This window comes from Drosophila subobscura, chromosome A (genome assembly GCF_008121235.1).
Source record: "Drosophila subobscura isolate 14011-0131.10 chromosome A, UCBerk_Dsub_1.0, whole genome shotgun sequence".
NCBI lineage: Eukaryota > Metazoa > Arthropoda > Insecta > Diptera > Drosophilidae > Drosophila > Drosophila subobscura.
In genome coordinates this window covers 22212480-22240259 of record NC_048530.1, presented here as the reverse complement: position 1 = coordinate 22240259, position 27780 = coordinate 22212480, and the positions used below count along the sequence as shown (strand labels likewise).

General features: G+C 45.0%; 7 protein-coding genes across 11 annotated transcripts in view; 3 read left to right on the top strand and 4 right to left on the bottom strand.

Moving 5' to 3' along the window:
• The window catches only part of LOC117903529 (potassium voltage-gated channel protein eag), a 51160-nt gene extending 47525 nt beyond the window's left edge, over positions 1-3635 (top strand). The window contains exon 19 of the mRNA XM_034815701.1: positions 35-3635. Within this exon, the coding sequence (XP_034671592.1) occupies positions 35-633 (599 nt within the window). The 3' untranslated portion in view covers positions 634-3635. The remainder of the gene's footprint in view (positions 1-34) is intronic.
• On the bottom strand, positions 27-16157 carry LOC117903611 (branched-chain-amino-acid aminotransferase, cytosolic). Of its 3 annotated transcripts, none has more exons than XM_034815886.1 (6): positions 15777-16157; positions 14122-14547; positions 13612-13842; positions 13076-13537; positions 12794-12995; positions 27-37 (listed from the first exon to the last, which is right to left on the bottom strand). In XM_034815886.1, exons 1-5 carry the CDS (start codon positions 15804-15806, stop codon positions 12807-12809), a joined length of 1338 nt encoding a protein of 445 aa, XP_034671777.1. In that variant the 5' UTR covers positions 15807-16157; the 3' UTR covers positions 27-37; positions 12794-12806. The 3 variants fall into 3 exon arrangements, with proteins under 3 accessions (XP_034671777.1, XP_034671768.1, XP_034671760.1); XM_034815877.1 differs by lacking the exon at positions 27-37 and having other exon boundaries at positions 12271-12995; positions 15777-15874; positions 15908-16157; XM_034815869.1 differs by lacking the exon at positions 27-37 and having other exon boundaries at positions 12271-12995.
• On the bottom strand, positions 5282-6724 carry LOC117903645 (pepsin-2B-like). The gene has a single exon (XM_034815950.1). The coding sequence runs from the start codon at positions 6697-6699 to the stop codon at positions 5431-5433; it is 1269 nt and encodes a 422-aa protein (XP_034671841.1). The 5' UTR covers positions 6700-6724; the 3' UTR covers positions 5282-5430.
• Positions 10005-12094, top strand: LOC117903603 (trichohyalin). Its single transcript, XM_034815859.1, has one exon. It carries the CDS (start codon positions 10457-10459, stop codon positions 11930-11932), a length of 1476 nt encoding a protein of 491 aa, XP_034671750.1. The 5' UTR covers positions 10005-10456; the 3' UTR covers positions 11933-12094.
• A 1937-nt stretch (positions 16158-18094) lies between the features above and the next one.
• Positions 18095-27731, bottom strand: LOC117903739 (mitochondrial import inner membrane translocase subunit Tim9). 2 transcript variants are annotated; one of them, XM_034816102.1, is made up of 4 exons: positions 27566-27731; positions 27360-27455; positions 27132-27297; positions 18095-18117 (listed from the first exon to the last, which is right to left on the bottom strand). In XM_034816102.1, exons 1-3 carry the CDS (start codon positions 27623-27625, stop codon positions 27169-27171), a joined length of 285 nt encoding a protein of 94 aa, XP_034671993.1. In that variant the 5' UTR covers positions 27626-27731; the 3' UTR covers positions 18095-18117; positions 27132-27168. The 2 variants fall into 2 exon arrangements, with proteins under 2 accessions (XP_034671993.1, XP_034671992.1); XM_034816101.1 differs by lacking the exon at positions 18095-18117 and having other exon boundaries at positions 27015-27297; positions 27566-27730.
• LOC117903737 (mpv17-like protein 2) lies at positions 24237-25329 on the bottom strand. Of its 2 annotated transcripts, XM_034816098.1 has the most exons (2): positions 25147-25328; positions 24237-25033 (listed from the first exon to the last, which is right to left on the bottom strand). In XM_034816098.1, the coding sequence occupies exon 2, from the start codon at positions 24893-24895 to the stop codon at positions 24338-24340; it is 558 nt and encodes a 185-aa protein (XP_034671989.1). In that variant the 5' UTR covers positions 24896-25033; positions 25147-25328; the 3' UTR covers positions 24237-24337. The 2 variants fall into 2 exon arrangements, with proteins under 2 accessions (XP_034671989.1, XP_034671988.1); XM_034816097.1 differs by having other exon boundaries at positions 24237-25329.
• LOC117903738 (protein yippee) lies at positions 25572-27014 on the top strand. The gene is made up of 4 exons (XM_034816100.1): positions 25572-25761; positions 25924-26174; positions 26250-26409; positions 26474-27014. The coding sequence occupies exons 2-4, from the start codon at positions 26057-26059 to the stop codon at positions 26559-26561; spliced, it is 366 nt and encodes a 121-aa protein (XP_034671991.1). The 5' UTR covers positions 25572-25761; positions 25924-26056; the 3' UTR covers positions 26562-27014.
• Positions 27732-27780: the final 49 nt, after the last annotated feature.

The following is a 27780-nucleotide window of genomic DNA, read 5'->3' as shown; positions in this document are numbered from 1 at the left end:
AGCGGCGTCGCGGCAGGGCCAGGCCCAGGGCCAGGGGCTGGAACTGGGACTGGGACTGCAACTGGGTCGGGCTCGCCCACAACCCCGGCGACAGTGACGGTAACCACGCCCGTGGACACTGTGATAACCATCTCATCGCCAACGTCAGCAGCGGGACCAGGGGCTGGAGCTGGAGCTGGCGCTGGCAGCGGTCTACTAAATCCAGGTGCCCCGGTTGTGTCGAGCGCGGGAGGCAACGGCCTGGGGCCACTGATGCTCAAGAAGCGACGCTCGAAGAGCAGGAAAGCACCGGCGCCTCCTAAGCAGACACTCGCCTTGGTCGGCGCGTCAGCCTCCACGACCACAACTGTGACGGGCGCCGCTGGATCTGGTACGACGAGCGTGGCAGCGTCAGCATCACCTGCAGCAGGGGCAGGCTCTCCCGGTGGTGCCTGCCCCACGGAGCTGCTGCACCTGCGCCTGCTCGAGGAGGACTTCACGGCGGCCCAGTTGCCGCCATCGACGCCGGCAGCCACGACTCCCACATCGCTCCCAGGCAGCGGTACGCCCTCGCCCACGGGGCCGCCACCCACGCTGCCAACGCCCACAGGCAGCAGCAGCGGTCCCAGGAGCGGCAAGCGAGAGTTCCTCTAGCCCAAGATTCTGTTGAGGCATCAGTCTTCGGCTGCAGCTTCGGCTACAGCTTCGGCTTCGGCTGCGAGCTCGGCTTTAGCTTCAGCTTCCGCGGAGAGCAGCAGCAGCAGCGGCATGGAGCCATAAAGGGGAGAGGGAGAGCAAGCCGCAATCCCAGCCATATGCTTAGTTAGACTAAATTCTAGTATATGTATTAAGAAGATAATGCTGTAACCTGTAACCTCAAGAGCTAGACTAACCCACAAACAAATGCTCACTGCTCCGACATGAATCTATCTCTCTCTCTCTCTCGCGCTATTCTATCTCTGTCTCTCTCGATATAAGAATATCTCTCTCTCTCTCTCTCTCTCTCTCTCTCTCTCGCTTACACACACACACACACACTGAATGGAAGTGCTCGATACTTGAAATTCGATACTTTTAGCCCATTAGCCGATCCGCGATGATTAGCGATAGCGATAGATACTAGAGTTAATGACTACGATTAAGGCAAAGCATATTGCTTACGATTTTGCTACATTTACTGCAATTATTTACCTTTATACATACAAAAACCAAATATATACACGGATATACTAAGGAGGGATATTACGTAGATAAAGCGTCACAGATGGACAGGACAGGATAGACCAGATGGATGATACGCAGATACGGTTAGGTGTACATATATAGACGTGGATTTAACTTTGTGATAACTGCTGAAGTGAGAGGCGACGAGGTGAGAGAAGGTGAAGATCGCACCAGATGCCCGTGAATTGTACATAGCATAGTCCTATCTATAGTCATTTAGTAGCACCACCACACTGACACACACACACACACACCCAAGAGAGAGCTGGAAGGGATTGATTGTACATACATACTCGTATGGGTATCCAGCCCGTCCTATAACTTAACGAAACGCAGCACTCGCACCACTCGCTTGGCTTTGCCCCCGCCCCCCACTAGTTGACTCAACGAAGAAGGTAGAGGATACACTAACAAAACAAGTTGCGACAATCGACAGACCTAAGATGAGAAAATAAGAAACTACATTTTAAAGCAAACGAAACAAAAAAAAACTCTTAAAACTACCCAGAAAAAAGAAAAGAAGAAACATTTGTATAGGAGCTTGTAAATACTTGAATTACAATTTGGGAAAAATATGTTAATGTGCATCATAAACACTCCCCCACTCCACGCCACAACCTACACACACATATTTTGTGATACAAATTAGCTGAAAATAGTACCCAAAAAGCATACGAGTATTTGTTAACGCTTATGCCCGAAGCAGGCGCAAGTGCAGGAGCAAAGGAAGAGTTGTTGGAGAGTCATGCTGGATACGCGCATGTAGCATAAGGCCAACTACAATATAGAGTGGTAGTACGGATAGAGATACAAATATACAAATACTAATAGAGATGTGTCCTGAGCAGTTGAAGAGGCAAAGGTTTCATTACGTTTAAGTCGCCCGAGTCGCAGTTCGTTCTGTTCCTGTTTGAGGTTCGATTTGGCATAGATCCCTGATCCCTGAACCCTGATACGAACTGTCTTCCTGCAATTGCTGTAGGTCTCTGTGGGTAGGGAGGGGTATTGGGGTGTCTGCTGCAACTACGATACTCGTAATAGTTACTTAGTTTTAGTGTGATTAGTAGTTTTGTTCGATTAAATCTGAAATCATCAAATCAAAAAGCAATTCAAGTGGTATTACATTTTGACTAACCAACACACTTACACACACACGCATATACATATATAGTTCCAATACTCCAAAACGAATCAAAAAATGTAAGTAGGAATAGCAAAAACCAATTTGTTGCATACGCTTGGGGCGCCCATTTCTAGTCAAAAGTTGAACGAATGTTGGCCACTGTACATAGATTTTTTTTGTAATTATAATCATAGATATTTGTAAAGACTAAACATTTATTATTAGGCAAAACCGAACTAACTAGAAGCAGAAGTATAGAAAAGGAAAGTGACGTGAAGTGAAGTGAAGAAACTGGACATCGGTCTGACTTGTGTTGATAAATTTATAGAGCCCTTAGCTTAGTCTTTCGATGACCCTTCACTTGGACCTGACGCCAGACACTTTATATAGATCTTAGACTGGAATTTTGACCTCATTCAAGGCTTCCTCTTCCCCTACATCTGCCCCTTGTTATCGTTTTACCAGTCGCTCCTGACCCTTGGTTGGTTTTTCTTTTCTTTTGGGTGTCTATTAGATCTTACAAACTACACAGAGCCTTATACATTTATGAAACAAGCAACTAACCTAAAGCAACTAAAACCGACTCATGCAGAACTCAACAAAGCTAGAAACCTAAACCCCACAAATACCAACATTAACATTAACTTTAGCCTTAGTATTAAACAAACAAAAAGAAAACGTTGAGAAAGGAGCAAGTGAGGGAAACTTAAGTGTAAAACTAATACCGAATGTAGGTAAGAAAGGTGCAATTACAATTTTTAGATCAAGCTAAGCGAAAAAGCGAGCAATTTAGTCGAAATTTATATTGAACAATTTATATTCACCCACGACAGATCGGGAGTATAAATATAACAATCGCGAGTCTCACAAGCCCACACACATTCAGACAATGATGTACATACATGGAGGAATACTCCCAAAAACAAAGCTCCACTTTACACCACACACACACACACACATACAAATGTCTAATGGTGATGTCCTTGCCTTCACTTTCGCCTAAAAAAAAACGCCCCAATTCAGTCTGATATATATATATAAAGAAGGAGAGACGGCAGACGAAGGTCCGTTCAGTTCAGGTCGGTGCGAAGAGCCAAAGAATATGCTTATATGTACGAGCCTCTTCAGGATTACCTCTAGTTACACCTAGAACGAGAACGAGAACGAGAACAACCTAACAAAATTAAGCTTTTATACGCCAGAATTTTTTTCTAAGAAAAACAAACAAGAAAATACTCAAGAATATACATAAATAAACATAAAAAGAAAAGAACAAATAAAAGTAATAATGCGAACAGAACAAAAAAAAACAAAAACAAAAGCCAGAGAAGAGAGAATACGCCACTCAATTAAAAACAAAAAAATACCATAAATGAAATTAATTTAATTATACAATTTAAACCAAATAGGTAAAGAATGTTATACATACATACATACATACATAGAAGAAAGCCTTAACCCAAAAAAAAAAAAAAAGAAAAATATTACTCGCCTCGCCTCCTTTTTTTTTTTTTTTTTTTTATTCTGTAAGTTCCACAGCAAAGCTAAGCAAAAGCAAACCAAAAGTACGAGTACGAATACTAAATATACCGACAAAATACCAAACAAGCAACTAACTTAGCATTATGCTCTAGATTCTAGAACAAAGAACCAAAATTTTACAACAAGAACAAAAGCGAGTAAGCAATGTCAAACATTTTCCACCAATTTGAGAAGCATAGTTGTTAAAATACCTATAAAAATACCTATAAAAATACCTATGAAAATACTGAAAACGATTTCGTACACGCGCCCTTTTGTTTTTAAAACGTCGTAAAGCTGCCTATTTATATATTTACAAACAAACAAACGAAAGAGAAAGAAAACAATACAAACAAAAACTTAACTACAAATTAAACAAACAAAAAAACAAAGAAAATAAGAAAACAAAAAAATACCGAAAAAAAAATTAAAATAGCGAAATTCCAAGTAAAGTGAAAACCTTACAAAAAAAAGTAAGCAAAGAGGCGAAAAAACAAAAAAAAAAAACAATTACAAAATAGTTTGAAATCAATTGAGTTTTTATTACTTAGTGAATCGAAAACGAAGGCTTTGTTGAATTTACATAAACACACACACATAGGCATACATACATATAGAACATGTGTGTGTGTATACAGTTTAGCCCATTTGAAGCTTTCTAGGAATTCGGAGAACAAACCCCAACAAATCGCGAGCATAAATAGTTGTAACACTTGTTTGAGTACCGATGAATTAATTCCCTTAATTAATATGTACAGTTACTTGATTAATGCCCCTACATTAGACGAGCCCACACACACACACACACACACACACCACTCTCCACACTCATATTTGAGGTTAGTAAAGATCGAGCGCATCTTAAAAGAAAACCCCTACAAAGGAGAAGCAAAAAAGAAGTAAACCTAAAAAATAATTCATAATTTGCAACATTTGCAGAGATCGCAGAGCAGAAGTTAAAGAACACAATACGCGAAAGAAACAAAGAAAAGAGAAATACATACATAAATGTTTTATAAAAAAAAAGGGTGTTCTATGTGTATTACGGGTAAATGTCGTACCAGTTGCGGTAAGTTTTTACTCCTAGAACTGTAGATTTGCCAACTTCATCTGGAGCGCAATGGCAATGAAATTCTAGATATTGTGATCATAAATGCTATGATATAAGAGGACAGTAGGTTGTCTGTCGTAAGAATCTTCCACTGATTTTCCTTACCCTCTAAAGAGGATCATTTTGGTGTTTACACTGCTTTTGCCCATTGTGTTCCACTTTACATCACTGGTTTAAATCACATGAACCAATTACACCAGCTCAAATTTCAATCACTGATTCCCGAGGAGCCAAAAGCCAAAGCTGCGCCACCATTCAATTAGCACGGGACTGGGCTTATGTGGATCCTCCATGGTGGGTTTCGTAAATATAATTGCCCCTGATGCATATCGTTTCGTAATGTTTATTTACATAGAGAGAAAAAAAAAGCAGACAGCAATGAGCTACCGATATTCGTGTTATCTACAATAAATGACTAATGTGCCAGCGAACTACTTTGGGTTGTAAATCACAATTCGACTCGTAAGAACTTCTAGAGCAGGTTGAGCAGCTTCCACAGTCCACACAGAGCTGCGAGATGGAAGATCGGGGCTGCCAGGGCACTCGCAGAGTTCACTGAGGCGAAACCCAAACGATTGTTGCCCAAATCGAACTCCGTGTAGTAGCGGCCGATGAAGATATCGCCCAGAATCCAGAAGTCAGAGCCTTGTATGTACTCGATGCCCAGCGTGCAGGCGCTATCCACTTGCACGATGTACGCACTGGGCGGTATCTGGAAGGGCACACCGCTGATGGTGATGGTCAGGGTGGGCAGGCTTGAGATGGCAGCGCAGCTGAGCTCCTGGCTAATGAGCGAAAGGATCGTCAGGTAGATGTCGTAGGGGGCAATGAGCAGCGAGGTGCCCGTATCGGCCACGGCCTGGCAGTTGGTGCACAAGGTGGTGCCGCCCAGAGTGACGCCGTCCATTTGGAACTGCCAGTAGGTCTGGCTGGAGACGGGAGCATAGACGAGATTCCCTACATATAGCGAGGCATCGGAACCGCCCAGGATGAGCTCTCCGCCATAGCTCGCCGCTTGGGTGCCGTTGGTTTCCAGGTAGAAGGAGAACACGGGCGCATCCACCAGACTCTGATTCCACAGATTGTAGAAGGGCGGCTGTACCCCGTCCACGGCCAGGCTGGCGTAGGCCATGCCGAAGATGCCGTCGAACGTGGCATCCCCCATGCTTGTGCCAGTTTCAGTGGTGGCCTCACCGAATGTTTGTCCAGCAATTTGCAGTCCGGCGACGGTCACCACATCCGTGGAGAGGATGCCCGACACGCTGCCCGAGCCATAGGTGATGGAGAAGACGGTGCCATTGGCCTGATACGTGGTCGAGTCCCCGGAGAAGTACTGCTGGTGATTGTAGCAGTCCAAGCTGTAGCAATTCACGCTGGGAATCCACAGGTTCGCAGATCCCGTATCGAACTGCACCAAGAAAGTCTGCGGCGGCGTTCCGATGCTGATGCTCCCGAAGTACTGAAAATTCAACACGTTTTCCAGGCTCTCTATGGAGTAGTTTGAAGCGGCGCTGCTGCTGTTTATGGTGTTGCTGGTGTTGCTGCTGACACTGATGCTACTCTGCACTGGGTTATACTTCCTCCAGACATGCTCCCGTTCGGCATTGATGCTTTGGCGGGTCCGAAAAAACTTCTCCGAGCGGCGCACGGGTATCCGATGCATGGCGGCGCATGCTCCTGCCACCAGGCCCAGAAGGGCCAACAGAACTAACGTCTTGGAATGGGTGTTGCTGCTGGTCATGTTGCTTTCTCGACCTGCGCCGCTGTACTTCTGGGCCTTTATAGAGTCGTGAAGGCAATGGGCTTTTCGTTATCGACTCGCCCGTTCCCGGAATCAATCAAATCGTTCCACAAATGTTCTCCAGATAACATTTCGTGAATAGTTAAAGACTTCAAAAACTTTTAATTGAACCACTGTCCCTCCAGAGTCATATGTCACTTAATGCCAATGTTCAGAACTCGATCAGTGAGTCAATAAATCTATTTGATGGATTTAGATAGCGGAAAATAGATAAAAGCTGGACAATCATCAACGATTGCAAGAAAAACCCCCAAGGAAGCTCGAAGAATCCTACAGAATTTTTCATGAGAAATTGGATTTCAAATTCTTTGCAGACTTCCAAAAAAATCTGTTGTAGAAACGTGGATTAGGATCCGGCTGAAGATTCCAATGAAGATATTAATTGAATAAACTATTTATATTTCTGTAAATTGCGTGGATATTCAGGTACACTTTGTCAGACGGGGGTGTAAAGAGTAAGCACCGTAAGAAAGTTTCTAGCTCACAATCTACAGCAAATCTCGGCAGCGTCATATGCTCTGTGCATAGGAAACGATCTCGGGCAGCGCAGTCGGCACCCGCAAAGCGTAGAAGCTTCGTGTGGCTTCGGCCCATGCACAGAGATCCGCCGCAGCTGCAGAGAAGCACAATTACTCGGCTGCGCGCAGCGGCAGAGAAGCAAGAAACGTTTTGACTTCGTCTGTGCATAAAAATGCACTAACAAAAAAGGTGCTTGAGCTTTCATGTTCGTGTGTGTCTGCGCGCTTTTTGCTTGCAGCTTTGATCAGACATAGGGCAGGTAGAGACAGAAAGCACGTCACAAGTATCCGCTCGCACTCCGCCCGCAAACGTTCCCTATCGAGAGTCCAAGCTGATGCGATTGAAGTTCTCTTTACAACTTCTTGGGGACAAAGTAAGAACTCGTTTCGGCTGCTCTATAATATAATCGGTATATTAAGTCCTAGGATAACTGTATTGCAATGGTTGAAATGTAAGCTAGAGAGCCTAAAAATCAGAATCCTATCCAATTTTTTTTTACCTGAGAGGGAAACAACCCTTAGCCGTCAGCCACCCTTAAACCAGCCAAAGTGGTCGAGTAGGTCATCTCTTTGTAATAAAACCCGCTGTGAAGGTCCTCGTCCTTTATTCTCATATTCTCTCAGTACTCATACGAGTACCTACGTACCTGCCATTCTATTTACACATGTTAGCAGCAAATGCTGGTTTCAAGTAGATAAATAGAGATTCGTTTAGAAAGAAACCTTTAGTCCTCGCCTGGTAGTGAAAGTGGTCGATACAAATCGAACAAGAAACCGTCTATAAAATGACAGCAGAAATAGTGTGTGACCTGTGCAATAAGGCCGTCAGAAGTAAGCATTTTGCATCTCATTATGAGACATGTGTGGGCACCCGAAATGCCTTTGAGGTCATCATGGGCAAAGATTCGACGTTAAATAGTATCCAGAGTCAAGCGACAATTTTCTGCACAGTTTGCGGAGAGAGCTACAGTCCGACTCGTGAGATTCGTCATTTAACTTCTGAAAAACATAAGAATGCCGCAGCTGCTCAACTAGCAGGCAATGAGAATGTAACTCCAATAATCACGATCTGGAAATCGAAATGGAAATCGTATCGCGTGTACTCCAACAAAGGCGAACAAATCGACTTGCAGGAATTATACAAGCATTGTAGAGAGGACTTGGCAAAAGTACTTCTTCACCATCTAAGTGAGTACGTGTCAGTGCGATTTGTTTTGAGAGTATGTGGACCGTATGTCAAGCAAACTGATGATGAAACCAACCTGGAAAACATGATACACTTCGCCACGTCATGTACTTCACTGTTCGAAAGTGAATTGGCAATTGAAAAACTGGATCAAGCTCTCGAACATTTACGAGCATTAAGCAGTAAATTACAGGAGGAAACTCCAATGTGCGCCTTACAAATTTTTAAATTTTTTGAGATCACAATAAATAAGTTGAATAATGCACCTGGTGGTGGATTCATTAAAGCTCCGCCAGAAATCAGATCCCGAAGAGCATTAATAAATGTTAGGAATAAGGATGAATTCAGTTTCAAGTGGTGTGTTTTAGCATCATTGGCCCATGATCGATACTTAGACACCACGTTTAAAACAGTCGAGAAACGAAAACGTGCCCGACGTCGATTGGCAATCAGAGCGAGGTATGGGCATCTGGACATCAGTCGGGACTTGATTTATTATTATGGAATTAGATTGGATTTTTCTGGCATTGAGTTTCCCATAACAATCAAAGGAATTAAACGGTTTGAACTTAACAATGTGGACTTCAGCGTCAATATATATAAAATCGATGACAGCGGCAGTCGTGTGTTTGGACCCACAACACGAGCAAGCGAGATTCGAAGTCGACACATCGACTTATTATGTATAAATAATGAACGTAATCAGATTTCTCATTATGCCCTCATAGCGTCCATGAGAAAGTTATTGCATCCACAATACAAGAAACCGCATTTTTGTCAAGGCTGTCTGAAGTTTTACGATACCACAGACAGTTCCCATAACACTAAGATGTGTCGTCAATTTGCTGCTGCTAACCAAGAATAAGTACAAAAAGTGCACCTAAAACAGTGCGTTTTAGATAATTTTACAAAACTGTACACCAATCACTGCATATACAATTATACATATAAAATACTCAACCTTTTTTTTGTAATTGTATTTTAAATATAAGCTATGACAAATTTGCTGTTTTTACTTTATAGTGCAAACATAAATCAACTATAAAATATTAAGATCACCTCAAAATTCCTGAAAATATACATTTTACAGAGCATTTGCTGAAGTAGACCAACTGTCCCTATTATTTTTCACATGACTGTAAGTATGTACTTGCAATAACGGTAAAAATGTGCAGCTATGACAAGCAGCTCACGGCTACCTGCAGCGCCGTCGCGACGTTCCGAATGAAACCTTTAAGAAGCGAGCGAGCGAAAGCGATGGAGAGAGAGCATTGGCGCATAACGTATGCACGAACTTAAGCTAAAGCACAAGAACAGTACAGGGAAGAGAGAAAGACCCGAGAGAGCGTTGCCCAGGCTGCTGCCGTGCGGAAGCTTGCGCACATCCAAATGCATTTGTATGTGCGTATGTATGTACATATGTACATATGTACAATGTGGTACAGTGGGAAGTGCAAACCACAAACAATAATAAGCTTGTGCTTAGGCTGCACCGTTATGATGAAGCTGATATCGTCGCATTGCTTTCGACGATATTTGTAGAATTTGTTGGGGAGCATCAGGCTGGGATCGTATTCGCATACTGCGGCCATCGTTCGTACCGTGGCTATTTCGGTTATAACAACTTGCTAAATTTATAATTAAAAATATATTCGTGGGATAAGCTGCATTTGAAAATACAATTATTCTAAAGTGAAGATGCTAAATTCGATATAGAACGTTTATCGAAGATATCTTTGTATATGTACATATATCGAAAATAGCTGGCCAGTACTTACATTTTTAATAGCCTATTCGATCGAATCAGATCTGGCCATTCGAAACCTTTCGCTGGCTGTCGGACTCTGTAGCTCCCAGTTGCCAGAATTCATTTTTAGCTTAGCTTAGTACACTCCATAGAACAATCAATCTCTCTCTATATATTTCGTAAGCCCATTGGGGAATCCTAAACACATCCAAAAACTAATTCAAAGACTCACCAAAGGCAGCTACAATGCCAGAAAATATCAACAGACAGAAGTCCCGCCGGCAGTATGGGGCCTGGGACAAGCCGGGCGTCTCCCTCTTTGCGGTCGTCAGCCAGGAGCCCCTCAGCAATATGCTGTCCATGATGAAGCCGCTGCCGAAGGGGAGCAGCGACTACGACAAGGACGCCTATCCCATGATACAGAAGTCATCGGCTGCCGAGAACGCGGTCTATCGCGCCATTAAATTTCAGGTGGAGCAGCTGGCCCTCAAGCGCAGATTGGAAATGAGCTCGAAGCAGGAGGAGCGGCGCATCAACAACGAGCTAATGCGGGCTCTGATGGAGGAGCGCAGAGCCGAGGTTGTGGCAAAGAGTAAGCTCGTGCAGCTGCAGCGGAATGTGCCCGAGCTGCGCGACCTGCAGGTGGAGGTGAATGTGGCCAAGGTGGCGCTGAAGGTCAGGCAGCAGATGCTGGCAGAGGCGCATGCGCGGAGCGTCGACAAGCAGGCGGAGCGAGAGGAGGCCCAGGCCCAACAGCAGCAGGTGGAGCTGCTGATGCTCAAGGAGAAGTTGGTGGCCGACCAGAAGGCCCACGCATACCGCGAGGCACTGATGAACCAGATTGCGGAATCAACCGAGAAGCGCGAACGGGTGCAGCACGAGACCAAGCTGCAGGAGCGCCAAGAGCTGATCGACTTCCAGAAACAATACGCTCTGGAGCAGCAGCAGGAGGCTGAGAAGTGGGCGGAGAAGCGCAAGCAGCTCCAAGAGTCCCTCAATAAGACTTTCGCTCAGAAGCAGGCCGCACGCCAAGCTGAGGAGAAGGCGAACAGGGTCCGCCCTCAGCGTGGCATCCTTGACTCGTACGGCCCGACGACAGCCGCCTTCGTGGCCAAGGACATGAAACGCCGCGCGGACGAGATGCAAGCCAGAGAGATGAACAGCGTCCGGCTGGGCTTACAGCTCAGCAAGATCCAGCACGATCGAGATGCGCGCGACGAGCTCCTCATGGACCTGCTCGAGCACGAGTACAGTGTCAAGGAGAGCAAGCGGCACCTGGAGCAGATGCTGGAGCGGCATGCCGAGTGCTGTGCAAACCACGAGAAGGTGGGCAAGCAGCGCGAGGAGCAGAAGTACTTCCGCGAGCAGCGGGCCAACATTGGCAGCGACATTCGCCGCGACTCGACCTCCTTCGGCGAGCGCCAGCACCACACATACGAGCATCGCCTGGCGTCCATGCACAAGAGAAACGAGCAGTGCTACCACGACATGGAGCAGCAGGCCATGGCCAACGAGCAGCGCCGCAATGCCGATGCCGAGGCGGCGCGCAACATCGCCGCCACATGGGCCCAGCTGCAGGAGGCACAGGATGCAGCTGTGGGCAAGGAGCGACTTCGAGTGCTGCGCAGCCAGCCCCAGGAGGTGCTCAATGCCATGCGGCCGTACATCTTCACTGCCAACGAGCAGAAGGTCCTCAATCTGGAGACAAGCAAACACATTTGAACACCGCCAACCCATTAAAGTGTTTCCCTCTACACCCCAAAGGCAATTCGGAGAGAGTTTGTTTTATTTTACATGTTTATTCATCGATCGGTTCGCTTAACAACTAAATACATCTCGATTCGGATATGGTTGTGCTCTAGCCTAGGTGTGTGTGTGTGTCCATGGAGTGCCTCTCTGCAGAGACACTCTAGAGATAGGTTTTTGGGGTTGCGCTTTTGGTCACAGCTCGGCGCTTGCGCTGCTTTTACCTCCAAGACGAATCCTCGATCCTCGATCCTTGACAACTTACAAACTAATAAATGCATTTCGCCTCCGGTACGTTTTCAACTTGTTCCAAAGTTTTTCTTTTTTGCTTTCAATCTAAAACTCTTTTGAAGATGGTTCATTTCCTGACTTGATTTTCGATACTGCTTGGAAGTAAAAGCGCAAAAACGTTGACTCGAACAAGCAACAAATTAAATACAAACAAAAAAGAGATTAAAATAAAAACAGAATGGGGAAAAAAAGAGGAAATTCTATAAATATCATTCAACCGATTGGAATATGTACAATAAGCAAATTGAATGGAAATCGATTCCATAGAATATAAATAAATAAATATACAAACTAGGGGCAAACATAGTCGAATGTTATATAGACATCTATATAGGGTCGACCCGCCTCAACTTATCGGTAGACATCGCTTTATGGTCTACAATAAATGCGGATAAATGCAAGCGAAATTCGAGCATCCACGAAACACTCATTGTCCTCAACTAAATCCTACTAATACACAGTACAGGGGAAGGGGAAGGGGAAGGACTGGGGGATAGGGATAAGGGATTGGGCATAGGCATAAGGTATATGGGATGGGGAGACAACTGAACTGAGCTGCTTAATCAATCACCACCGACCAGGGATGGTCCACACGGCCGTACTGGATGTCGGTGAGCGTCTCGCGGATCAGCTCGTGCACGGGCTTCTCCTGCTCCATGGTGGGCACGTACAGGTCCTGGCCGAGATAATTAATTCGATTGACGGGACTAACCACGCACGCAGTGCCCGCGCCAAAGAGCTCCAACAGCTGCAAGCAAACAAAGAGAAAGAAAAACCCAATGAGATCCAGAGGTTCTGCGGGATCGATGTAATCATCTCTTTGCTTACCCTTCCCTGGTTGAGCAGCTCACAGACCATGGGCATTGTGATGTTGGCCTCGCTCACCTTGAACTTGCCCCACTGGCGGGACATGTTCAGAATGGAGTCGCGTGTAATGCCGGGCAGGATGAGGCCATTCAGTGGCGGCGTCACCAGCTCCTGTTCTCCCTGATCGTTCACGTAGAACATGAAGATGTTCATGGTGCCCACCTCGGTCAGCTGATGGTCTTCACCGTACAGCCAGAGCACCTGCTGCAGGCCCCGTGACGCCGCCTCCTTTTGCACATTGATCGTGGGAGCGTAGTTGGAGCCCATTTTGCGGTTGCCAACGCCGCCGGGCCAGGCGCGTGTGTAGGCGGGATCGGCCAGCAGGGAGACGGCGCCCGTGGAGCCCGTCTTGAAGTAGCTGCCAACCGGACTGAGGATTGTGTAGAGCAGGGCAGAGTCCGAGGAGGCCACACCCAACGTGGGCTGCGCGAGGAACAGATCAAAGGTTCAAGATTAGTTGCTTGTTCCTTGTCCAGAGATCGGGCGGGAATACTCACGTCGATGCCAATGAGTGTGGGGCGAATGTAGAGGCTGGCAGTGTCCGTGTGCGGCACCCACTCCGAGTCGATGGACAGCAGGCGGGACAGGCACTGAACGAACTCCTTGCCCTCGAAGGTGGGCAGGCCGGAGCGCTGGGCGGCGAGGTTCATGCGGGCCATGTTCATGTCCGGCCGGAAGATGCGGATCTTTCCATCGACACCCCGGTACGCCTTCATGCCCTCGAAGAGCTGCAACGAATCGATCGATCAGTCAGTCGCCTGATAAGACACCCTTTGGCAACAGCCAGCAGCCAGCAGCCGCTACAGAGATCGCATGAGATGAGATGGTATGACGATGACGATGACGATGTTCGATGGCAATGGCAATGGAGATGACTCGACGTCAGCGTAAATCACACACGTGCCGCTGCTGGATCAGCCAGAGATTACGGTACGGATGGATCGGATCGGATGAACGAAGGGTGAGTGGTGGAGCTGAGCCTGCAGTGGAGAGCGCTGGACACTTACCTCAACGGCGTAGTGCAGGACCTTGGCAGCGGGATGCATGACGAGGTTCTCCAGCGGCGTGATCTCTGGCTTCTGCCAGCCGCCTAGGCTCTTGTGGTAGTAGATCTTGAGCATGTGATCGGTGAAGAGGCGGCCAAAGCCCAGCTCCTCATCGTTGTCCGGCTTCGGCTGGAGCTGCTGCGGCGTGGCCAGTCGCACCGTCATCTGTGAGGCCTTGAACTGATGGCCCAGATCCTTGTCGTGCTTAACGGGCTCCGGGGCATGTGTGTACTGTGTGTCCACCGAGGCGGTGATCTCAAAGTCCACCGAGGACTTTTGCTGCTGCAGCTGCTGGGCGGCCTGGGCGGCCTTCAGCGATTGGTTGCTGCACAGTCGAATGGAGTGCGCAATGAACTTGATCATTCGATGCTGATTGCGGAAAATATCCTGCAATGAAGAACATGAAACGGCAGACGGTCAGAAAAATGCACGCACGACCAGGTGGAGTGACTCTAATGAGCTAAATGATTGTATGCTAATTTGGGTCTAGACCCGAAATGATTTCGAATTTAATTTGCACCCCAAATTCAAATCCATTTTCGATTTGCATGCCAGTCCGTCGCCCTTGCCGATCGTCGGGTGTCATGTAACCCCCGAGGAAGCAACGAGAAGTCGGGCGAATTCTTCACCTGCCTCCATTCTGGGTCAGCTTTGTGTCGCTAATCAGCAGAGACTTCGTAGACTTGTTTTGCTGATCTCAAAGCTGATGAAATAACCAAAACTATAGACTAAGCCTTAGTCTCAGCCAATGCCAAAACTAGTCCAAAACTGCCGTAAATTGTCGCTGACATTGCATCAGCCGAGAGCGAAGCCAAATATTTGTAATAAAATAAAATACGCAGCACAAAAAATATATAAAATAGAGTTCAAACACTGGTCGACTAAATGTCTGGCAGATCGAGGCTTATCACTCCCTCCCCCACCAGCCTTAGCCCACGATCTAACCCCATAGATTACGGCCGAGTCTGGAGTAGATAAGATGTCTCCATAAATGCCCAAAATAAAACATTTGTTCTATTTTTAATGGTTCTCAGAGTGCAATCAATATTAATAGCTGAAAATACTTTTTACTCGCTTGAACCGGATTTAATAGAATTCAATTTTGACTTAGCGGAATAATACTTTAAGTTTTTCTTTATTCTTTGAACGAAACATCGCCAGACTTTTCGAGAAAGCCAATCACTTGGAACAATTCCAGTGAAATATTCTCCAGAACTCCCAGTTCATTCACTTTATGTTATGGTAAATATTTTTATGTTTTTGCTGTTCCAATTTTGCTGCCGTTTCGGACATTGATAAAAACTACTCGTATCAGCCGAGTGCCGTGATTTGCATTTGGTAATATTTTTATGAATTCACACAAAGAAGAAACAACAACAGATTACAGACTGTTGCTAAGTTAATACAAAAAAATATTAATTAGGCGGCGCGAAAGAAACATAATTTATGACTTGTCTGAGTTTAGATGGGAATATAATTAGATTTCGATTGAGGTTCTGGGCTTTCGATGGCAGCATAATTTATGTCTTGGAATTTTTTGTATAAATAATTCAATTAAATTTTGAAGATTCATGTTTTTATTGATTTTCCGTGATGCAATTCAAGAGTGTACAAACCTTTGCGTTTATTGCCATTTTGGTAGTCATGTTGCTGGCTGCGAACTTTCTTTCCCGTTTGCTCTGATCTCGCAGACTCTCTTTGATTCTTCTCTTCTCTTCGCGCTCTTTCGGCAAAGCGTCTTTGGCACTTGGTCAAACGGTATTTGAGTTTGCTTTGTAACGTTCACGTTGAGCCTGCTCTTTGCACTTTGTAACTGTTGAATTTCTTTATTGTCTCGCGTTCAAGGAATAGCACTTCACCACATTCACTCACACAGTAAAAAAATGGATATATCACAAAGTTTAAATATATTTAATTGAGTGTTTCGATCTGCTTCGCTTTGCTTTGCTTCAGGTATTCTTCTCGCACATGTGTGTCTGAACGAGTTGCTGCAATAAATGAGCTGCTGCCGCTGTGCGCTCCTCTATCTATAGCCGAAGCGGCGGCGGCCAGCATGTGGGTGTGTGCGTGTGTGTGTGAGCTGGTCGTACGATTCTCTGTTTGAGAATCGGAAGAATTGCTTTGGAAGAGACGGCGCTCGGCGGCAGAGCGGCCTGTTTACCGTTGGAACGTGTCGGGCAACCGCTGATTAAGAGAATTTGCGCAAAAAGCAAGCGCACAGTGGCCGGCCCCAAAAGAGAGGCGGCGGAGTCAATACACTGCACTAACAAAGTGCGATTAAATGAGTTAAATTAATTTAAGCTCTTGTTTTTGCAGTAATTATCCATTGAATGCTTCTCCGGGTAAACTTTAAAACGTCACCAGTTGTCTATTGGGTATTCCTATTTCCCACACATGTTTATTTTTCCCCTTTCGCAGAGCAAAGTTTTCCCGCGTGGCCAATTTCCGTGCTGGTCAGTGTACCCTAAAGAAACACACAGCATAAAATCGAATGTTTTTGCTCCCTCTCTCGCTCTCGAGTCGGCTCCCGCTCGGCTCTTGTTTTCGAAAACACGATTGACGGCCTCCTAGGTGGGGAGCTGGTGCTCTGGAAGGGGACAGTAATGGTACCCCCCATGGGCTGTACGTACTTATTTGGACGCACCACCGATCCGACGAGACGATCTTTGGTAGGCAACCAATTTTTTTGTTCTTTCATGTTTTTTTTTAGCATTTTTTTCGTGGACTTTTTGTTGCTTTTTGGGAACCGGCGCAAAAAACCAATTTCAGGCCATTATTTTCAGTTCATTTTGGGTGACATATTTGTACGAGTTGAATTTTAGGCTGCTTTTTCTCTTCTGGTTTCTCTAGTTCTTTCTTTGTTTACCCGCGGTTTGGGTGCCTGTTGTGTGTACTTTTCCATTAAATGTGAGAACATAAATAAATAAGTACTACATATATGGCCAGGTATGTACATGCATGAATATGTACATAAATATTTGTGGAATTATCCGTTTTTCTTCTGTATATGTATCTATTGACATATGTATGTATGATTGTATTTTCGATGGGGTTTTTCCAGCGCTACCCATAGATAATGCTCCGCCAGCCGATTAAAACGTTCATTAAGTTCATTTTCTTTACCTCTGCCACTATCTCCGTTTGTCCCAGGAAAGCTACGGAAATGATCGGGATTGTATGGTATGGAAAATTGTTCTTGCACACATGTTATCGCCAGTTCCTTCTGCTACTACCTGGCTAAGGAAACAGTTCCGTTTTTTCATGGCTTCCTTCTTTTATCATGCGAAATAAATGGTGTGGGAAATATATAAAAAGGAAATTTGTTTTTCCACTCAGCTGAACAATATGACGCGCACATTTCGCTATATTTTTGTCGTTTTCCTGTTACTTTTTTTATTTGTAGTTTCCCAAACTGATAAGGCGGTTTGTTCCACGTTTTGTGTTGTTTTTCCAACCAACAGATTGTGCAAAAAAAAATACTCGTGAAAGGTGCATACACACAAATGTATGTGGAGATGGATGTGTGTAGACTAGACACCAATTTGAATCCTGGCTGATGCAATATCTAAAACGAAAACATCATGATCATAGCTTTTATGCTGTCTGTCCACTGCCATGTGCTTTGGGTGTAACTTAAGAGAGCATAAAGCAGCGCAGAGAGCGGGGAGCATAGGGAAGAGCGAGCATTACATTGCGCTCTGCAGGCTGCTCTCTTGCTGATTTTGCTTACTCTTTGGCTGCTGCGGTGCTTGGCTGGTTGATAAACAAATAAATTAACGCTGCCCTATCTATCGTGCGATACAAATACGAATAATTTCAATGTCAATGTACTGGACAGAGTGTGCCTCCGTCGCTTGTGGCTCTCTGACCCTGCTGTAATGTGTGTCTGTGGGTCTTTCTCTATCTCTCTCTCTCTCTCTCTCTCTCTCTCTGTCCATTTGTGTTTGTGTAATGTTGGTCTCCTCCGCTCCTTAGTGGGTCACAGTGGTTGCGTTTGACCTTCCTTTTCCTTTCGCTGGCGTGCTCTCACTCAATCTCCGTCGTTCTTTAGTATGGGGTGTTATTGTTATTAATTATATTTTAAGGCGAAGGTCAACAAAATTGCACGAAAACAACATGATAAACGATTCCCACGTGCATATGTATGTATGTATGTCTGTACGTACATTCCGACGTAACTGAAAGATAAACAACAACAATCGTGCACTGAGCGAAAGTGTAATGGTCGGGCAGGCCAAACGACAACTTATGATCAATGTATATACATATGTATGTATGTATGTACAATATGTATTTATGTATGTAAGTATGTGCATCAGCACTGCACATCGAGAACAAAAGTCACTGAACTGCTTGCACTGCTTACACTGCTTGCCTTACATGCGAAGGCATGATCAAGGACGCCCACATTTGTGTGAACAACAAACTGTATGTGTGTGTGTGTGCGGTTGAGGGGGTGTGTCCGTGCATGTATACAATATCTCGCTATCTGCATGTGTGTGGGTGAGTGCTTTTTGGAGGCGCGTTCGCTTGAAGCGGGCCCACTTTTCTCATACATATAAATACATAAATACATACATATATGTACATATGTACATATGTACATATGTATGTGTACATCTGTGTGTATATTCAACGTCGCCACATGAGGCGTATGCGTAATATGCTGCCTTAACCTCCCACTGCCCCTTCCCCACCTCCCCGACTGACTTGTTTTTTCCCCTGATTCTTTACAATAATTTTGTTATTGTTTTGATGACTTATTTTCAATCCGTTCTCCTTACCTTGATAACCGAACGCGTCATCGGCGAAGCAGCCACCGTCCCACAGGGGAGTGTACTGGATTCCTGAAAGTGGCAATAACCAGAAGGAATCGAGGCGCATTTCCTGATCACAGACTTAAAGATGTGCACACGGATAGAGATATAACAGATATACCTTCCAGAAATCTCAACTATGGGTTCTTTTTTTTCAACCATTAAAGTGCTTCATTTTCTACCATTTCAAAGCAGAGTAAGAGACTCGTAAAATATGCTAATGAGTATTCCATTTCCCCCTATTTTTGACTTCCTGTAAATATTCATATTGTTTTTATCACTTGTTGTTGTTTGTTAGCCCAAAATTGGGCTTGAGTTCTTGCTAATTTAAAATCGAACTCGAATTCGCAAATTACGCACTTGATGGACGGGTGGAGCAGCTGGCGGAGGGTGGTGGTGGTGTTGGTGGTGTTGGTGGTGGTGCATTTGTACGTACAATGACGTAAAATCGTATTGGGGTTCAGCGGAGATCGAGCTACTTTAATCGCAGGCAACGGCCAACTATGTCGAGGCAAATGGAATTGTGGCACCCCGCTTGGGCATGCGCTGCCCCTGTCCCCAACGAGTCTCGAATGATCCAATTCAATGCGATTCACAAATTCAAATATCGCTTTGTTCGTAATGCCGCGGGGGGCTATAGGGTTTTACGGACGACGTAGTATTAATCGTATGATATAGGCAGTTAAAGGTACATATTTGCTGGCACTTACAAATCTGATCAACTGATCATCTGGAGGCTCTTTTTTTGGGAGGGCGCTTATCAATCCATTGACGTAAGGCCCTGGAGCACACGCCCTCCCCGAAACAAATAAATATGAAAGAAGCAATCATCCACAGTTATCAACTCCACGCCCACTGTCCTCCTTCCCCGCGATCACAAGATACACGTTTCCGGAGCTTTGGCTGTCAGAGAGTGCGGAGAGATAAAACTGTCCGAAGCACAGATACAAATACAGATACAGAGCACCACATGATCACGATCGGTTAGCCAGGTTGATGAATGCGGCTTTATCGCAGGAGAACACACCCATACCCCATACACATACCCATACCCATACCCATACCCAAAAACCACACCACGCACTCGCTGACAAATCATTCAAGAAAAAAATAAATAAAATAGATAGCGTTTAGTCAGCAGACCATCCGTTGATTTGGATTCCGCAAGTCATTTTGATTACGGATATGGGTATGGGATATATTTATATAATATATATCCCATATATTGTTCCCATGATAAATGTAATGTGCTTCGGTTCTTGCTACGCATTTCAAATATAATTCAGACATTTATTGGAAATTTATGTGCAGAGGGAATTTAATGAACAGTTTTGTGCTTTGGTTGAATTTATTTCTTTGGGGTTCGCTGATAAGTCTGCCCACTGTAATGATGTAGCAAAAGACAAAAATAGGCCCTGCTTGAATCGAAAGTTATTATCAATAATGGAACTTCTTTCAAAGACTCCTCGAATAGTATCCTGCTCAAATTTTGGGCCAAAATAAATAAATGTACATAAGTATGTATCAATGTACATATACATATGTCTGTACGTTGTACATATATTTATTGTGGCCAAAAATCGTGGGTGGATCTCAAGTGATTTATTTGCTTACGCGATCTTTCTTTATTTTCTTGTCCGGTCGATTCTACTCGTTCCTCGCACATTTTTACTGCTCAAGGTCTTATCCCGCCCTGCCACATGCCACCGAAGCGCCCCCTCCGCATGTTAGCCTCCAATTTTCACTGTCGATCTTTGGCATTCAAAAATAGCACTTATGAAAAAAATGAGAGAAAATAAAAGAAAAGAACAGTTTTTTTTTTTGTCGATGTTTACCAGCTGCGGGTGCTACTATCTCTCTAATTGATTCTTTTTGTGAATTTTCAAGGTTAGGGACAATCGCAGGGGGGCTTGCAGATATAGAGATAGAGAGAGAGAGAGAGAGAGAAAGTAAGAGGAACATAACGTTTTTACGATATTTTTAACGATCGCTCTTAATGGCCAGTGCTGATCTCGTGTCCAAGTCGCGTGCGACATTCGGTAGATGCCAGTAGAAAAGAGTCACAAAATTAATGGAGAGTCAATGACACGTGGGCCTCTCTCAATAAGCATAAAGAGCGGGCATACAAATTAAAGTACGAGATGTGTATATGCTGTACACTCGGATCAACAATTATTCGTACAGTCACAGTCGTCACGTTCATTTCCAAATACATTTTATAGTAGCTATGAGCGATAATGAGACAATAAGTCTTAGCTATTTAGAGATTTAGTTAAAATAGTTTAAAATCTCCGTAATTAAACTCTCCGATGAGAGGATACATTATTTGTATTTGCTCTCAATAGTGTAAGCATAAATATTGGGCAAAGTGTATGTATGCATGTGCTAACTGTTCTCCACCTTTGCCGCTCTTCGCACTTCTTCTTCGCTCTTCTTCGATGCTGGCAGGGTATGCAAGGGTGTGTTGAGCGCATATACAGTTAACTGCTGACTGGCGCAGCGTATACAGTTAACCGCTGACTGGCGCAGCGTAGTACAGACGCCACCGGGCACTGAGTCATGTTTACAGAAACAGAAACACAAACTCCAAATGGAAATGTGATCCTTCAGTCTGCAGCTAGCATACTTTTAGGTGAAGGCAGCCATCGAGGAGCACCAGCTAGTTGATCAGATGTTTTAGTTTTAGAATCTATGCTAAATGGTTACACACACACGATCACCCACCCATTTACATATGCATGTAGGAGCGAGATCGCAATTTACCTGCGCGTGGCCCGGTCGTGCGGCCGAAAACTTGATTCGGCGAAACGAAAAAAAAACGGCATACAAAGAAATACGTGAAAGAGACGAACAAAAAAGTGTCTAGTTGGCAAGTCAATCAGTCAGACAACAGAGGCAGAAAGACAGACAGAGCAACAGAGCGACAAGGCGACTGACAAACAGACAGACAGACAGACGCAAGTGTCCAAATGAAATACTTTGTATGTTACCCACACACCTCTGCATATCTGTGCATGTATGAGTGGCACCTGTTCGAATCGGGTTGCGTACATTACTCGTGCTCTTTGCCCGGTGCCGCGGCTACTCTTTGGCTCTTTCTTACAAACATTGGTGTCTATGCTGCGCGTGTGTCGCGCTCTTCGGCGCGGCATCGCCTGCGGCTTACCATTCACATTCTTTTTTGCACGCTTCTCCCCACTTCGGCAACCGTCTTGTCTTATATAATCAACATATACTGGTACAGTTTTTTGATCGGTATTACGGACGAGCCCTGAAAACTGACCAATCCGCAAGCGCTAACCGACGAGTGTGGATTATCTCACACACCACACACCACACAGCTCATGTATGACAGATGACGCAGTGCGTCAGCAGATATTCTACATATATCTGTTCTATATTGGTATGGGTGTGTGTGCGAATTTGCTGGGGGCATATGGAATAACCAGATAGATCTAGTTGGGATATCTATTTATGTAAGTATAAATGTGCGTACATTTTCATGTACATTTGCATGGATCTGAACTACAGATGCAGCATAATTATTCATGTAAATCAAATTTTAATTGGGATCCTGTATATTTTTTAACTGACATGGAAGAGAACGGTCCAAGAAAATGGCTATCGGACTAACTTTTCCAGTTTTTCAGATAATTCAACATAAATAAAAATGTTTCATTACAAATCTGAACAAAAAATCTGAAAGATAAAAACTTCTTTTTTTGCATATAATATGATCTACATACATATGTACCCATCTTCGAATCTTTAATTTTATGTATAAAAAAATCTCACGAATTCCAGCATAATCGGAATGTACACATGTATGAGTGCCATCGAAAGCGACTTATTCGGTTGCTACCTGTGGCCTGGTGCTTGCACACCGAAACTGAAAATTAATCTTCTCAGTTCAAAAAATCCAAAACTGGTTGGAAGAGGCCCCCCAACTGGTCCCGGGCCAGACACAAATACATGCATAAATGCAAAAATTAAACAATCCCCAACAATACCCATAAGAAATGGCACTACAACAGGAAAGCTCCAAATAAATTGAACGCAAATCACATTCAAATTTGATGCCAGACCAGACAAAGGCAAAAAGAAACAAAACAATTCGCCATTTATATTCGAGTAGCTTCAAAGCAACTCTCGATTTTGCTGCCCATCAAATGGCATTTAATTACGAGTCTCTGTCTCTGTCCCTCGCATATTTATATTTTGGGATTTTTGCTTTATTTTTTTGGCAACTTTCATTATCAATGTCAAGCACGATTCTAATTAAACGCTCTCCAAATACCAAACAAAAAGAGCAAACGCTGACAGTGATAAGGCTCTGCGCGGCAGCTCGTTTCATTAATGGATATGAAAGAAGAAATGCTCGACAGTGTCTCCAAATAGTAGCGTGAAGTGTTCGATGACAGAGTGCTACCTGATGAGTGATAAGCGGGGAATAGTATAAAATAAGTTGAAAGATTTGTACACGTTTAGCTGCCCATAGGAATCACTTCAGTGGCGGCAGCAGTCCTACAGGGAGTATGGAAATATGGTAAATATTAGAGCACTTCCTCGTAATTTTTGCTCCCAATCTGTAGCCAAAAATTTGCCTTTTTAATGTCTGATGTTTTTCAGCCTTTAATTGATTTTCTACGATTTAAAATTGCAAGCAATTAATTAATGGGCAAACACACAAACACTTTCTGCCTGTTCATCCATGCACATGATGTACATATATTATTTTTGAATGATTCTGTACATTTGTTCATTATCAGTCTCCTATCGGTTACTGGGATGGGTTTCGTGATTTATTTTTAAAGTCGGTGGCAACCGCAGCTTATCAATCGATTGGCTAATGTCAGCGGGGCAGGGGGGAAGAAGGTGCTGAAGACGAAGGAGGGTGGAAGCTCAGGAGGTGGGCCTGGCATCGCATGTTTGGGGACTGTTGCTAGAGGGTCTCTTATCGCCATCCACAGGCATCGAAGTGCGTCATCGCTGCGCCAAGAACGCTGTAGGCTGTAGGGCTTCCCACTGTAACAATTTTCTCAACAATTGCTACTCCAGTTCCAACTCGAAAGTCCTTCGCATGGCAGGTATTTGAACCGGTTCGTGCAGCCATTCACATCCGCCGATATCCAATTACACAGTCCCCTACTTACGTGTACATAAACCACATGGACATGTGCATCAAACTGGTTGCGCTCAGCAGTCTTCGGCTCGGTGTGCACTTGCTACAGACAGACAGAGAGACAGATCAACAACGTCTTTGGCGTGTACATGGGCTCGTCTATATTTACAAGGATTTCGAAATAAAAATAAATAGTTACAATGCAGTAGATCGTTCCCTGAGTGGCTGACTGTGGCTGTTAGGGTATCTTCTTGATGTGCGACTTTGTGTGCTTCACCTTCGAGGTGAGCACGTCGTAGCCCAGGCTGATGATATTGTCGTAGAAGATGCGGTAGTGGGCGGGTATCCAATAGAAGTTGATGAACTGCGCCGCCGGCCACACCGTCCACTCGGCCGCGTACAGCTTCCAGGCCTTCTCCTTGATCTCCTCCCACACCTCGTGCTTGTCCTTCTGTTCGAGCAGGCCGAGGGTGACAAAGAAGACGCTGATGTAGACTGGCGAACATATCAGCTGGTCGAGCACAATCTTCTTGGCCACGACGCGCATGCTGCGGCCGGGCATCCGCTTGTCCAGCATCTTGTACCAGTAGTGGCAAATGATGCCCACGGTGACGCCGCTGATGGCCATGTGGCTGGTGCGCTGGCTGTCGAAGCGTTCGATCTCCCCACTGTAGATCTCCAGATGTTGCTCCAAGACATCGCCGAGGCAGCTGAGCGTCAGCGAGATGCCCACGTTGGTGAAGAGCAGGAACCTATTGCTGAACGCAGTGGCATGCCACTCACGCAGCTTGCGCATCAGTTCGGAGCGAGAGCGGGAGCCGGGAGTGCCAATGCCAGTACCAGGGCCAGCGCCGGTGCCGGTGCCAACATTCCGCAAGAGGTTCAGTCTGATGGAGCGGCCGGTGCTGGTGGCGGTTGAGAAGAGGATCCGGGCCTGGCAGCGAATGGATTGCATATTTTTTTGTTTGTTATGTGCGAATAGTTTGAAGGAGTGTGGACGTAACAGAATACGGTTTCACGGGTTGGTTGGGTTGAAACGAAATTTACATGGTCTCCACTTGCAGTGCGTTGCAGCCACAGGTCGATCCACTGGTTGCACCGGTGATGTTTAATATATTTTAAATCTAAATTAAGCCGTTTTGTACATGATTTTCCCAAAATTTTAATGTACTCGAATTTTAAAAGGCCAAAAGGCCAGAAAAACAACAACCAACAACAATCACGTGTAGTAGCAGCTGTTCGACCAGGGCTGGACATGTTATCGACTCATAAACCGATAAGTAAAATATCAAAAAATCTAAAAATATCCAAAAGCAATAGTTATTTACATGATGGGGAAATCGTCATAGATAATTCGTTTTATTTAAACTAATCATAGTTGCAAAAATATTATTTTTTCAGTGGAATATCATATCGATGGTGATATCGATAGGAGAACAAAGCGACAACCCTAGAAAACATTCCATTGCGTTTTGTTTTCATTTTTTTTTTGCAAGCGTCGCATTAAGCAAGTTGTAAAAATCTTCATCGGTGATTGATTGTCAGTAGCTGCCTTGGACGCGCGCCACATCAGTTATTAAATCTGTAATTGTCCCTCTCCTGGGGTTACCAGCCACTGCTGAAGGACAACAGTCAAGTGTAAACCCAACAGCTGGGGGTGAGGTATGTGTGTGCATGACATATCATTGGTGTGCAGCTTGTTGTTGTGCAAAGTGAGGAGAGGCCAGGCCATTAGTGTACTCCAAAACAAAAGCACAGCAGATAAGCATTACAACTGTGACACACCGTCTGGGAGTAGCACTTTAACCATTTATTTTCGCCTAGATCCCAAGGCAAACAAAGGAACGCTGCCTGCCACACACAAACACGACCGCAATCACATCAATCTCTAGCATACACGCACACTAACGCAGCCAGGGGAAAGACAGCGCAAGAGCGAGCGAGAGAGGGAGAGAAAATGGGACGCGTATTTCTGGAGCACCTGGGAGGCCTGAAGCTATTCAATTGCGCCCAGTGCCACACGAACCTGACCAACCGCAGCCAACTGATCAGCACAAGATTCACCGGGGCGACGGGTAAGCAATGGCCCGAGTTATGCAACGGGTGGCAGCTGGAATCGCATTTGTGATTATATCTCAACGTTCCCACAGGCCGTGCGTATCTGTTCAAGCGCGTGGTCAACCTGACCTTCAGCAACATACAGGAGCGTGTGATGCTCACCGGACGGCACATGGTGCGCGACGTCATGTGCAAGAACTGCGGCGCCAAGCTGGGCTGGATGTACGAGTTTGCCACCGAGGAGTCCCAGAAGTGAGTACCCGCACCCGCATCCCTGACCAAGCAAAAGGCTCACCCCGCACTTCCCTCACTCTAGATACAAGGAGGGACGCGTCATTCTGGAGTATGCATTGATCAACGAGGCCGAGGGTTTTCCTGCAGAGGCGCCCACCACCAGTCATTGAATCTGAGCGAGAGCAGGGCTAGTAGCTGCCCGCACCGATCCGCATACCCCGTAGAGACCATGCATAAGGCGACCCGAACCGCGCATAACCCCTAGTATTGAATAGCAAGCCGTAGGCGAGGGCTTTTAATATAAATTAAGCCTAATTAAGAGAACAGATCGCCGTAGTCAATGATTGAACTCCGCGCCTGTGTCAGAGAGATGCAGGGGCACGTCACGACGGTAGACGCAAATATGTATGGCCCTGTCTTAACGTTACTTAAACGTAGTTTTTAGGCATTTAGCACATAAGCAGCTGCGGCTTTTCCCCTCTATTGTAAACAATGCCATGAGGCTGAACTGCGAAAAGGTTCGGCTGCAGTCGCTGTGGCAAAAAACCAACCAACCAAACGATCGATCCGAATCACATTTAATCGAGATCTCTAGCCCGTAAATAAATCAACAATAAAGCACATTTGATTCATCGAAATAGAACGAACAATTCCAGGCGCTTGGGCTGTTTGGTTTTCTTTATTGTTTACACAAATGCAACAAAAATGCATTCATTTCCTTGTTTATTGTTTCATGTTTTTGTGTGTCCTTTTGCTTAATATAATCCTTAGTTAGTTCTATTTGCCAGTCTTCTTAACCATGGCCAGGGCATTCTCGTTGGCAATCATTTGGAATTCCTGGAAGCGCTGCGACACCCGCTGATTCATCTTGAGATACTTTTCCATGCAGTTCAGCGAGCATTTCTCCTGCAAATCAACCAAACCGAATGAGGATACTCGGACCATCGACTCAATTCTCCTCCACTTACCTCGTTCTCCTTCACGTCGCGGGATGTGAAGTCGCGAACGCAGTCTGAGAAGCACATTTCGGATAGCCGGTTGTACGACATCAGAAAGTCGGAGAACTACATGTGATGGATCGGCGATTAGAACATTTGTACCACAATGTGGATGGATTTCAGCGGCTGCATTGCATCACGTTGCTCGAAAGCGCTACAATTGGCTGCCCACTCACCGTTTTCATCTGGTCCTTGTCCAGTTGGTCGATAGCAATATTTTCCGGACTTTTTGCCATTTTGTTTTGTCACGTTTAATTTAACTTTTCTTAAAAACGAAATGTCCAAGGGAATTGTGGTCTATATTAAATAATAGTAGGGCCGACAGCTGTGAGCAGTGATATGTGAAATCGACCAGGGCTGCAGCTGTGCTAATTTTTGACACAAGAACTAT